The following is a 13102-nucleotide window of genomic DNA, read 5'->3' as shown; positions in this document are numbered from 1 at the left end:
ATGCAAATTAAGACCACAATGAGATACCATCTAACACCGGTTAGAATGGCTGCCATTAAACAAACAGGAAACTACAAATGCTGGAGGGGATGTGGAGAAATTGGAACTCTTATTCATTGTTGGTGGGACTGTATAATGGTTCAGCCACTCTGGAAGTCAGTCTAGCAGTTCCTTAGAAAACTAGATATAGAGCTACCATTCGATCCAGCTATTGCACTTCTCGGTATATACCCGGAAGATCGGAAAGCAGTGACACGAACAGATATCTGCACGCCAATGTTCATAGCAGCATTATTCACAATTGCCAAGAGATGGAAACAACCCAAATGTCCTTCAACAGATGAGTGGATAAATAAAATGTAGTATATACACACGATGGAATACTACGCGGCAGTAAGAAGGAACGATCTCGTGAAACATATGACAACATGGATGAACCTTGAAGACATAATGCTGAGCGAAATAAGCCAGGCACAAAAAGAGAAATATTATATGCTACCACTAATGTGAACTTTGAAAAATGTAAAACAAATGGTTTATAATGTAGAATGTAGGGGAACTAGCAGTAGAGAGCAATTAAGGAAGGAGGAACAATAATCCAAGAAGAACAGATAAGCTAACGTTCTGGGGATGCCCAGAAATGACTATGGTCTGTTAATTTCTGATGGATATAGTAGGAACAAGTTCACAGGAAGGTTGCTATATTATGTAACTTTCTTGGGGTAAAGTAGGAACATGTTGGAAGTTAAGCAGTTATCTTAGGTTAGTTGTCTTTTTCTTACCCCCTTGTTATGGTCTCTTTGAAATGTTCTTTTGTGTATGTTTGTTTTCTTTTTAACTTTTTTTTTCATACAGTTGATTTAAAAAAGAAGGGAAAGTTGGAAAAAAAAAAAAAAGAAAGAAAAACAAGGAAAAAAAAAAACAAAAGATGTAGTGCCCCCTTGAGGAGCCTGTGGAGAATGCAGGGGTATTCGCCTACCCCACCTCCATGGTTGCTAACATGACCACAGACATAGGGGACTGGTGGTTTGATGGGTTGAGCCCTCTACCATAAGTTTTACCCTTGGGAAGACGGTTGCTGCAAAGGAGAGGCTAGGCCTCCCTATATTTGTGCCTAAGAGTCTCCTCCTGAATGCCTCTTTGTTGCTCAGATGTGGCCCTCTCTCTCTGGCTAAGCCAACTTGAAAGGTGAAATCACTGCCCTCCCCGCTACGTGGGATCAGACACCCAGGGGAGTGAATCTCCCTGGCAAAGTGGAATATGACTCCCGGGGAGGAATGTAGACCCGGCATCGTGGGACGGAGAACATCTTCTTGACCAAAAGGGGGATGTGAAAGGAAATGAAATAAGCTTCAGTGGCAGAGAGATTCCTAAACGAGCCGAGAGATCACTCTGGTGGGCACTCTTACGCACACTTTAGACAACCCTTTTTAGGTTCTAAAGAATTGGGGTAGCTGGTGGTGGATACCTGAAACTATCAAACTACAACCCAGAACCCATGAATCTCGAAGACAGTTGTATAAAAATGTAGCTTATGAGGGGTGACAATGGGATTGGGAAAGCCATAAGGACCAAACTCCACTTTGTCTAGTTTATGGATGGATGTGTAGAAAAGTAGGGGAAGGAAACAAACAGACAAAGGTACCCAGTGTTCTTTTTTATTTCAATTGCTCTTTTTCACTCTAATTATTATTCTTGTTATTTTTGTGTGTGTGCTAATGAAGGTGTCAGGGATTGATTTAGGTGATGAATGTACAACTATGTAATGGTACTGTAAACAATCGAAAGTACAATTTGTTTTGTATGACTGCGTTGTATGTGAATATATGTCAATAAAATGATGATTAAAAAAAAAAAAAGCAAAGAATGTAAATTATGATAGATCATCTCGCTCCAGTCCCTCATTTTATGAGTGAAAAAAACTGAGTCCAAGAGGAAAAGTGATTTGCACAAGGTTACACAGTTCAGAAGAACTGTGACTAGAACAATTAATCTGTCTGATATGCTCCCACTTCATTTTGCTACAGATGAAAATAAAATACTTAAAACATTATCCCAATTTAGCAGTAAAATACCTGTTCCAAGGGAAGCTGTTGAATGTGTTAAAAACTGTAATTAGTATTTAGGATAGCAGATTTTCCTCTCTTTCTGTAATAAGAAATCTGACACACCCCACACCCAATTTTTAAAACCATGGACCAGAAAAAGCAATTACTTAATTTTTTTTAGTATTTGAGGTTTTTTTGGTATAGCTTTGTTTTTTAATAATGCAAGTTTATTATAAAATTATTTAAAATAGCTAAGACAGATATAAATCCATTTCCCTTATCATTGCCTTATTCTCTTACAAATCCCTAGTTGACATAGTTCTTGTTTTGGTTTTGTACAAATGGAATCCTACTATACAAAGAATCTGATAACTTTATGGTGCATAATTTTAATGCACAATTCATTATTTAAAGCACCTAAATTCAACCTTAATTTCAAATCCTATCAAACAGATTAGAGAAATGAAGTCACTGATAATGCTGAGCCTTTTTTCTATGTACTCTTTTAATAACACATTTTTTGTTTCATATAAATACAAAATTCAGTTCCTTAAGAGTATCCAGGAAACATGTATACATTTTGATTGTTTAATACTGGTATAGTGTGGTGGTTTGAAGGTGTATGTACCCCAGAAAAACATGTTCTTAACCTTAATCCATTCCTGTGGGTGTGCACCCATTTTAAGTAGAGCTTTTATGATTAGGTGACTTTAGTTAAGGAGTGGCCCACCTCGATCAGAATGGGTCTTAATACTATTACTAGAGTCCTTCATAAGCAGAATGAAATTCAGACACAGGGATAAAGCCACAGAGGAAATGGCTAGAAGGTAAAATAAATAGAATCCCCAGAGAGTGGCCAGGAAAGGCCTTCATGTGCATTGCCACGTGACAGAGCAGCCAAGGGCCAAGGATTGCCAGAGGCAGCCCCAGAAGGCCAGTCTTTGGGAAGAATGTATCACCTTGATGATACCTTAATTTGGGCTTTCTGTTAGCCTCAAAATCATGAGCTAATCAATTCCCAGTGGTTAACAAAACCTATTTCATGGTAATTGCTTGAGCAGCCCAGGAAACTTAAACAGATTTAAATGGAAATGGCACCACTTACTATCACCCCCAGTGATCCACTAGAAGAATTTTTGCTTCTTGTGTCTGCAACCTTAAGCTCCGCTGGTCTATATGTCTTCGTTCCAAAAGGAAGAGTCCTTCCACCAGGAGACACAACAATGATTCCATTGAAGTGGAAGCTAAGACTGCCACCTGGCCACTTTTGAGCTCCTTGTGCCTCTGAAGAGGCAAAGAAGGGAATTATTGTACAGGCTGGGGTGATTGATCTGATTAGCAAAGGGAAACAGGACTACTACTACACAATGGAGGTAAAGAAGAGTTTGCCTGGAATACAGGAGATCCCCTAGAGTGTCTCTTAGTACTACCACGCCCTGTGATTTAAGTCAATGGAAAACTGCAACAATCCAATCCAGGCAAGACTAATAATGGCCAAGAAACTTCAGGAATGAGGTTTGAGTGAAAATTCCCAAGGATTTGCACCCTCTTCTGGGAAAAGTTAGTGCATTTCTGGTCGTGTGCAGGACGGTCAAGTATTGTTATTGCTTCTATTCAGAGATTAAATACAGTTTAAGGAGATATGTACGGGTGCCAAGTTGACAAGGGGTGGACTGTGATGGCTAAATTCATGTGTCAACTTGGCTGGGTTATGGTGTCCAGTTGTTTGGTCAAGCAAGCACTGCCCTGATTGTTACCATGAGGATATTTCGTGGATTAAATCATCAGTAAGTTGACTGCATCTATGGCTGATTATATCTACAATCAACTGAGGAAATTGCCTCCAGCAGTAAGAGAAATCTCATCTATTCAGCTGAAGGCATTAAAAGGAGAAGTGATGATTTCAGCAGTCAGAAGGGAGAATTTCCATCTCTACTTCATCCAGCAAGCTTCTCCTGGGAAATTCATCAAAAACCTTCCCCAGAGTTCCCAGCTTGTGCCTGCCCAGCAGACTTCTGACTTGCCCATCCCCACAATCATGTGAGCCAATTCCTATAAAAAAATCTCATAACACCTTATATATCTCCTGTCAGTTCTATTTCCCTAGAGAACCCTGACTAATACATACATATTCTTATAATTTATTGTTAATTGACTTATGATGTTAAAATGGTTCAGAATTAATCATGGCCCAGTAGGCTGTTTGGCTTAAATTGATCCTCTAATCCCAGTCAGTTTAATAAATATAAGTAAAATTACCTGTTTCATCATGGTAGTTCACAGCTTCTGTCTCTATCCATGCATTATCAGTGTTTCGAGGATCATCAACATATCCCTTGTATATCTATTTTCAAAAGAAGTCAGTTAAAAAGAGTCTAGAGTGAGAAAGGAATGAGAAGACCTGAAGCATGTTACCCTAACTAGATTTAGAAATGTAAATCTCATAGAACCTTTAATACCACATATGCTTGTCTTAAATTTCCTAAGGAACAATTCTCAGGAACCTTTTGAGGTAACTTTCACATTCACAAAACCACAGTATCTCAGACTCTGATTTCATAATTTGAGATAAGTGAAACTTTGAATGTACGATTTTTTTTAAAAAAAGAAAAAGGTCCATAATTTTAAGTATTTCTCTGTCTTAATAGGTTCTGTGATTATAGTTTCAGAAATGCAAAGGTAGATTCTTCTAGTTATATAAATCAAAGTTAATAAAGACTAATATTTAAGCAATTAAATGGAGAGATTTGATCTAGCCATCTGACATAAATGTGAACCACTGGGCAATGTAGATAAATAAATAATTAAGAAACGCCAATTCAGGAAAGAAAACAAAGCAATCCAAACAAAAGCCAGCAAAGGAAAGAGAAAAAAGAACAAGGGAGAGGGGAGAAGGGACAGAGGAAATTGCATCCTTTTCCTTATTATTAGTGCACTACATCTCATAAGGTTGCTCAACAAAATTGCAGAGGGTTTATACACAAAATAGACATGAGACTTAAATGGTTATCCACCAGAAAAACTTTGTGTAATATTAAATGTAAATGTTCTTTCAGAAAGAGCTGAACTTAAGCAAATTAAAAAAAAAAGTTTTCTATTGGATGAGTAACTCAGCCTGTGAAAACAGCTTCTCATTTGATACATTAGCTCACACATAGTCTAAAGAAAAATTGTTATAATAAATTATATAACTGACCTAAAATTTAGTGGACTATAAAACTTGAAATAGAAATCTATTTATAGTGAAGATCTACTATGATTTAAGTTGTTTTCTATAAATATGTATTTCAAATATTCAAGCATTCCATTTATTTAAGAATAAATTCCATTTATTCTTAAATAAAGAGTCCTCCTTTATTTAAAGAGGGATCTACCAGATTTCCAAGCAAACTTCAAGTCATTTCCATTCATCTACAGCACTAAACCCCTTGTAGGAAACACTAGTTCTTACCACCAGATGTTCCTGACTGAAGAGTTTATGCAACTGTTCTTCCATTTCTCTCTTTTCAGCACTGGATTTCTCTAAGGAGTTGAGAGCTTCCTCACCAAATTCTCTTTTCAGTGTGGCACTAATCTTCTCTCCTGGATCCACCATCCCCTAATAGGCACATTAAAAAAAGTAATAAGCTTTGATTCATTCAGAAAATATTTATTGAGTGATGCAGTGGATACTTATTATTTTATTTGCCCATAATAGTGATCCCATTCTTCTGGGACATGTGCTTGACGAAACCATTTGTTTCTAGTGGAAGCAGCCAATCACTTGCCACAGTGATTGGTCCACAATACGCCTATGGCAAGTAGAGATAATCAGGGACCTTTCCTGGTATTTTTCTTAATCAAGCTATGGAAACACAGCCCGGAGGCAAGTTTTAATACAGCAAGTTGATACTCTTCCCATTGTTCATTCCACTCCAGCCACCTTAATCTCCACTGTTCTGAGGACATTCCAGACCTCCTCCCTCCTTAGGGCTGTTGCACCTGCTACTACCTCTGACCAGGATACTTCTCCCCACATATTCATATGGCTCAAATCATTCACCTCCTTCATATCTTTACTCAAATGACACTTTCTCAAGGAAGCCTTCTCTGACCATCCCGTGCAAAACTGCAAAACTCAAACACTTCCTAGCCCCCTATCCTGCATTGGTTACCTATCACCTTCTAATACATGATCAATTTTACCTTTTTATCTTATTTATCATCGGTCTCCCACTGGAACATGATCACCTAGAGAACAAGGGTTTTTGTTTATGTTGCTCTGTTGCTTCTCAATGTCTAAAATATGAACTGGGAAAGGACAGATACTCAAAATATATTGATTAGAGGAATGACTCTCAAAATACCAGTGACAACAGTTCCCTGATTGATAATAATGTCAAACAACAATAAATAGGGTCCTATGATGAAATCATTATTGTGATAGTGCACTCAGCATGAGTGAAATTTTACTATTTGGCTCATAGCAACTAGCCTAAGCTTTTCTCAGAGTCAGCTGAAATCTTTATTTCCACTCCAGTTTTATCCTATAAAGAAAAAAGACATTCTTCCAGATAGCAATATGTGTATAAAGAAACACCCTCACATCAAATTATCTCCATTTTATAATATGGCATGAAATATAAAACCCTCTAATCTACACATACAAAAGTCACTTCCAATATACCACTGATATGAATTCAAACTACATCACACCAACACAAGTATACTCTTCTTCCCATCAGAATAAAAATTAAAAAAAAAAAACACATAGAACTGTAAAGCACAATGAGTGAACACTAAACTATGGACTACAGTTAACAGGATATAATAATAATAATGTTTCATCAAAGGTACAACACTAATGCAAAATGTTAATATTAGGGAAAACTGTGAAATATATGAGATTTTTCTGTAAACCAAGAACTGCTCTAAAAATATACATATAAAAATAAAAAATGAATACTGAAAAATGTGGAAAAGAAAACAATGGAAAAATGAAAAACTATAAATGACGGAGATTAGTTATCTACATTAGGTTGGTAATATTATGGTACAAAGAAGACGGTGTGGGAGGATTGTGGGAAGATGGTGGAATCAGTTCCTCCACCAGAACTATTAAACAGGCAGGAACTACTTTGAAATTCCAGAGTCCACAAGAACACTGTACCACATCCAAGGAAAAGTGGGAGGAAGAGGCTGGTAAATTATGGTAAATGCCAGTAAATTACTCTCTGCATAGTAGCTATTGGCACCCAGCCCCTACTCTCACAGCAGTGGGGTCCGGCCCTTGGCATAGCTTACCAGTGCCAGAAAGACAAAAATCCACTTCCCCAGGATCCAAGGTGGGAATGGGTCAATCACTGATCACTGCTTTTGACAAGCTACTTTAGACCACTAGTGGCTCAGCTCTGAGGGTGGGCATTATTCCAATCCATGCCAGACAACAATCAGCAGAGGAAACTTCAAGATGGTATGATTCTGCAGAGTTGTGGAAGACAATAGAAGGGCAGCATTGGCTGGGAAAGTCAAAAAAGTGCAGTTTTGGAGTGCTGTGGAAGAAGTTCCTGGCACTCTTCCTGGCCCTGCCCTCATCCCCTCTCCAGGGCAGTTTGAAGCTGGCCAATGCTGCCATTGTGTGTCCCTGGCCTTGTTCCAGCTAGAAAAGACTGACTTAGTAAACTCATCTCTGACTTGGCCCTGCATCCAGATTTGCCCTCCAGGTAAAAGCGGCTTGAAAAAAAAAAAAAGTGTAAGAAACAGCTGAAGCAGATGACCTAGAGGAAAGGATTAGCTGCCTTAATTCCAGAACTGGAACACTGGGAAGAAAAGAAGTTCTGCCTACTGTGTAGGAGAGGGGGCATTCAAACTCCAGTTTGTGCTATCAGGCATAAGCACAGAACTACAACAGGCCCAAAAAAGACAGCAAGGACCTGTTGCAGGATAGTCCCTTAATTGAGGAATCTGAAAATGAAGGTGGTGACTTTATATAGGGATCAGACAGCTGTGTAGCCCTGCTGATCTCATATACCACCTAATACCTTCTGTTCTGATAGGAAGAACCAGTTATTCTTTCAAATACTGAAGCTTATGTAACAGAATGCTTGCCCAAAATTACTCAAGTACAATTTTCAAATGACAGAAAGTGGAAAGACCTTACTATAATAACTGGAACAGATGATTCATATCCTTTGACTCTTATATTAGAAGACTGTACTGAAGGAGAAGCTAAACAAGCCCAAGCAAAAAAGGAGGAAGTGGGAGACATGACGTCACGACTAGACTAATTACAGAATAAAACAGAAAATCTATACTATTAAGTTAGTTATAAGTAATAGTAATTTCTCTTCTAATTTTTAGTTTTCATATAAGTAAAAGGTGTGATATATCACTTTTATATAAGTCATGGCTCAGTTAGTAGAAATATTTTCAGTAAAGTTTTGCAGACATTCAAGGTTAAGTTTGAGTCTCTGATAATGCTGTGAATACCTCCTCTTTTTTTCCTTTTTTTTATTGAGATTGTTCACAAACCATACAATTATCCAAAGATCCAAAGTGTACAATCAGTTGCCCAAGGTACCATCATACAGCTGTGCATCCATCACAATTTTTTCTCAAATTTCAGAACATTTTCATTACTCTAGAAAAGAAATAAAGACAGAAAAGGAAAACTCAAATCCTCCCATACTCTTGTCACCCCCCTACATTATTGATTCATAGTATTGGTATAGTACATTTGTTATTGTTGATGAAAGAATGTTAAAATACAACTAACTGTAGTATACAGTTAGCAATAGGTATATATATTTTTTCCTATATGCTCCCTATTACTGACTTCTGGTTATAGTGTCATACATCTGTCCTAGTTCATGAGAGAGATTTCTAATATTTATACAGTTAATCACGGACATCACACACTACAAGAGTCACTGTTTTATACATTCCCATCTTTTAATCTCCAACTTTCCTTCTGGTAACATACATGACTTTGAGCTTACCCTTTTCACCACATTCACAGACCATTCAGCACTGTTAGTCATTCTCACAATGTGCTAATGTCACCTCTGTCCACTTCCAAATGCCTAAGTTCAACCTAGTTAAACATTCTGCTCCTAATAAGCAACCGCTCCCCATTCTTTAGCCCTGTTCTATATCCTGGTAACTTATATTTCATGTCTATGAGCTTACATATTATAACTAGTTCATATCAGTGAGACCCTGCAATATTTGTACTTATCTGTTTGTCTTATTTCACTCAATACAGTGCCCTCAAGATTTCTTCATCAATCCATTTTTTTAAGACAGTTTTGTTCACACACCATACATTTCGTCCTAACTAAACAGTCGATGGTTCCCTGTATAGTCACATATTTATGTATTCACCACCATCACCACTATCTATATAAGGACCTTGCCATTTTTTCCACAAAGAAGGAAGAAGAGTCAAAGAAAGTAGAGAGACAAAAGAAAAAAAAAAGAAAGAGAAAAAAAATGACAGCTAGGAAGTGACAAAAGGGAAGACAGCATTAAACCAAAGTGGAATAAAGAGTCAGACAATATCACCAATGCCAAGAGTCCCATACCCTTCCCTATGCCTCCCCCCCATATGCATTTAGCTTTGGTATATTGCCTTTGTTACATTAAAGGAAGCATAATACAATGTTTCCATTAATTATAGTCTCTAGTTTGCATTGAACGTATTTTTCCCCCAATCTCACCCTATTTTTAACACCTTGCAATGTTGACATTCATTTATTCTCCCTCATGTAAAAACATATTTGTACCTTTTATCACAATTGTTGAACACTCTAGGTTTCACTGAGATATACAGTCCCAGTCTTCATCTTTCCTCTTTCTTTCTGGTGTCCCACATGTCTCTAACCTTCCTCTTTCAACCATACTCACAGTCATCTTTGTTCAGTGTACCTACATTGCTGTGTTACCATCTTCAAAATTCTTTTCCAAACCTCTCACTGTCTTTTCCTTTCTGTCTGTAGTGCTCCCTTTAGTGTTTCCTGTATAGCAGCTATATTATTAACAAACTCTGTCATTGTCTGTTTGTCAGAGAATATTTTAAGCTCTTCCTCATATTTGAAGGACAGTTTTGCCAAATATAGGATTCTTGGTTGGTGGTTTTTCTCTTTCAGCATCTTAAATATATCATCCCACTTCCTTCTTGCCTCCATGGTTTCTATTGAGAAATCTGCACATAGTCTTATCAAGTTTCCTTTGTATGTGATGGATCACTTTTCTCTTGCTGCTTTCAGGATTCTCTCTTTATCTTTGAAGCTTGATAATCTGATTATTAAGTGTCTTGGTGTAGGCCTATTCAGATCTATTCTGTTTGGGGTACACTGGGCTTCTTGGATCTGTGATTTTATGTCTTTCATAAGAGATGGGAAATTTTCATTGATTATTTTCTCTATTATTGCTTCTGTCCCTTTTCCTTTCTCTTCTCTTTCTGGGACACCATGACATGTACATTCCTGCATTTTGTTTTGTCATTCAATTCCCAGAGATGTTGCTCATATTTTTCCATTCTTTTCCCTACCTCTTCTTTTGTGTGTAGGCTTTCAGGTATCTTGTTCTTCAGTTCCTGAGTGTTTTCTTCTGCCTCTTGAGATCTGCTGCTGTATGTTTCCATTGTCTTTCATCTCTGTGTTGTGCCTTTCATTTCCACAGATTCTGCCAGCTGGTTTTTCAAACTTCCAATTTCTACATTATGTACACCCAGTGTTTTCATTATATGCTTCATCTCTTTTGTCATATCTTCCCTAAACTTTTTTAATTGATTTAGCATTAGTTGTTTCAATTCCTGTATCTCAGTTGAAGCGTAAGTTTCTTCCTTTGGATGGGCTATAACTTCATTTTTCTTATTGTAGGTTGTAGTTTTCTGTTGTCTAGGCATCTGGTTTCCTTGGTTACCCCAATCAGGTTTTTCCAGACCAGAACAGATGCAGGTCCCAGAAGGAGGCAACCAGAACATGTGCTACCTTGATGTGTTACCTTGGACACTTTATGGCCTTAAGACTGTAACTGTGTAGCCAAATAAACCCCCTTTTTATAAAAGCCAATCCATCTCTGGTGTTTTGCATTCTGCATCATTAGCAAACTAGAACACCCCCTGATTGAAAGTATTAAAAAAAAGTATGACTTGACCAAATGCAACCTCAATCAAACTGAATGCAACCTCAATCAAAGGCTCTATAAATACTCTAACTTAAATTGGAGTGGAACTCTTATCTCACATCCAGCTGCTACTGGAGGGGTTAGAGTTCCCAGACTTGTTAATGTATCCATTTTTTATTACTTTGTAAACCTGTTCCTTTTACCTTATGTGCTCCTTTAGTAAATACATTTCAAACTTGAATTCTTGTCTTAAGTGCTCTTTACTTTGAAACTACTGTCTACCCAATACTCTTATTTGAGTGGGAGGTTGCTTAAAGCCCAAGCTTACTGAATTGGGAACAGGTAAGGTTTAAACCTTTTCTAAAGGTAATCACTAGCTTGAGGTATAAAGAGATGAACCAGTGACAGACCCAAGACTTTGCATTTGCCTTGGGCAGACCTTTCTGATAGGAGGGCTGACACTCAAGAAAATTGTCATATCACCAGCTGGTTACAAGCTCAAAAACAAACAACTCAGGGAATAAATCCCAGAGTTAACATGTTAAAATATTAAAATGTTCAGTGTGCAAAAAAAATTATAAGACAAACAAAGAAACAAGGAATGATGGCCCATCCAAAGAAAAAGGATAAAAATCCAGAAAACACTGACAAAGAAGATCAGACTATGGGTATACTGGACATAGCACTAAGAAAATGATATTAAATATGATCAAAGAGATGAAGGAAAATACTGAGAAAAAACTAAAGGGTATCAGGAAAATGGCCAATATGCTCATGAAGATGAAGGAAAATACAGAAAAGGATCTAAGGGAGACCAGAGAAACAATGAATGAACAATATGAGAATCTCAATAAAGTGACTGAAATTTTAAAAAGGAACCAAACAGAACTACTGGATTTGAAGACCACAATAACTGAAATGAAAAATTCCCAGGAGGGTTTCAACAGTGGATTAGAGCTGCAGAAGAAAGAATTAGCGAACTCGAAGACAAGACAATTGAAATGAGTAAGGCTAAGGGGCAGAAAGAAAAAAGAATTGTAAGAGAATACAGCCTAAGAAACCTCTGGGACACCATCATACATACATATAATGGGACACCAAGGAGAAGAAAAAGAGAAAGGAACAGAAGGAATATTCCAAGAAAAAATGACAGAGAACTTCCCAAGCTTAGCAAAACACATGAAAATATGCACATCCCAAAAGCCCAGAAAACACCAAACAGGATAAACTTGAAGTAAAATATGCCCTGTCACATACTGATCAAACTGTCAAATGCAAAGGACAAGGAGTTCTGAAACCACAAGAAAAAAGCCACGTTATGTACAAGGGAGCCCCAATTAGAATGAGGGCCAACTTCCAATCAGAAACCATGGAGGCCAAGAAGGCAGTGAGTTGAAATACTTAAAGGGGTGAAAGTAAACAATTGACAACAAAGAATCTTGTATCTAGCAAGACTCTTTCAAAAAAAAGGGAAAGATTAAGACATAATCCGATAAACAAAAACTAAGGGAGTTTATCACCACTAGATCTGCCCTACAAGCAATGCTAAAGGGAGTTCTTCAGACTTAAAGAAAAGGACATTAGATAGTGGATCGAAGAGGCATAAAGAAAGAACCTGTGGTAAAGGCAACCATTTGGGTAATTATAAATGTCTGTACTATTAGACTGCATTTTTTGGTATGAAACTGCACTTCTTATCCCCCAGAGATGCTAAACTGCAAATGCATAAAAAGTAATGATAAATCTATGGTTTGGATGTACATTGTATAAAAACAAAATCTAAAACAAGTACAAAAAAAGAAGGGGAGACTTAAGGGTATAGGAACAATGCACATGTATGCCACTGAAGTCAAGCTGGTGTCAAATCAAATATGATTGTTATATATTTAGGATGTTAAATTTTAACTCCATGGTAACCAGAGGGAAAATATATGAAAAATATATGC

At 37.3% G+C, this 13102-nt stretch overlaps 1 protein-coding gene across 1 annotated transcript in view; it reads right to left on the bottom strand.

The window, feature by feature from the left end:
• NUDT9 (nudix hydrolase 9) overlaps nucleotides 1–13102 on the bottom strand; it is a 112099-nt gene that overhangs the window by 15808 nt on the left and 83189 nt on the right. Inside the window, exons 6-7 of the mRNA XM_037830224.1 lie at nucleotides 5500–5646; nucleotides 4308–4392 (exon numbers count right to left, since the gene is read on the bottom strand). Coding sequence (XP_037686152.1) covers nucleotides 4308–4392; nucleotides 5500–5646 — 232 coding nt within the window. The remainder of the gene's footprint in view (nucleotides 1–4307; nucleotides 4393–5499; nucleotides 5647–13102) is intronic.

The sequence above is a fragment of the Choloepus didactylus genome, chromosome 3 (genome assembly GCF_015220235.1).
Source record: "Choloepus didactylus isolate mChoDid1 chromosome 3, mChoDid1.pri, whole genome shotgun sequence".
In the NCBI taxonomy this organism is placed as follows: domain Eukaryota; kingdom Metazoa; phylum Chordata; class Mammalia; order Pilosa; family Megalonychidae; genus Choloepus; species Choloepus didactylus.
Note: the sequence above shows the minus strand (reverse complement) of the source record. Positions and strands in the feature narration are given on the sequence as shown.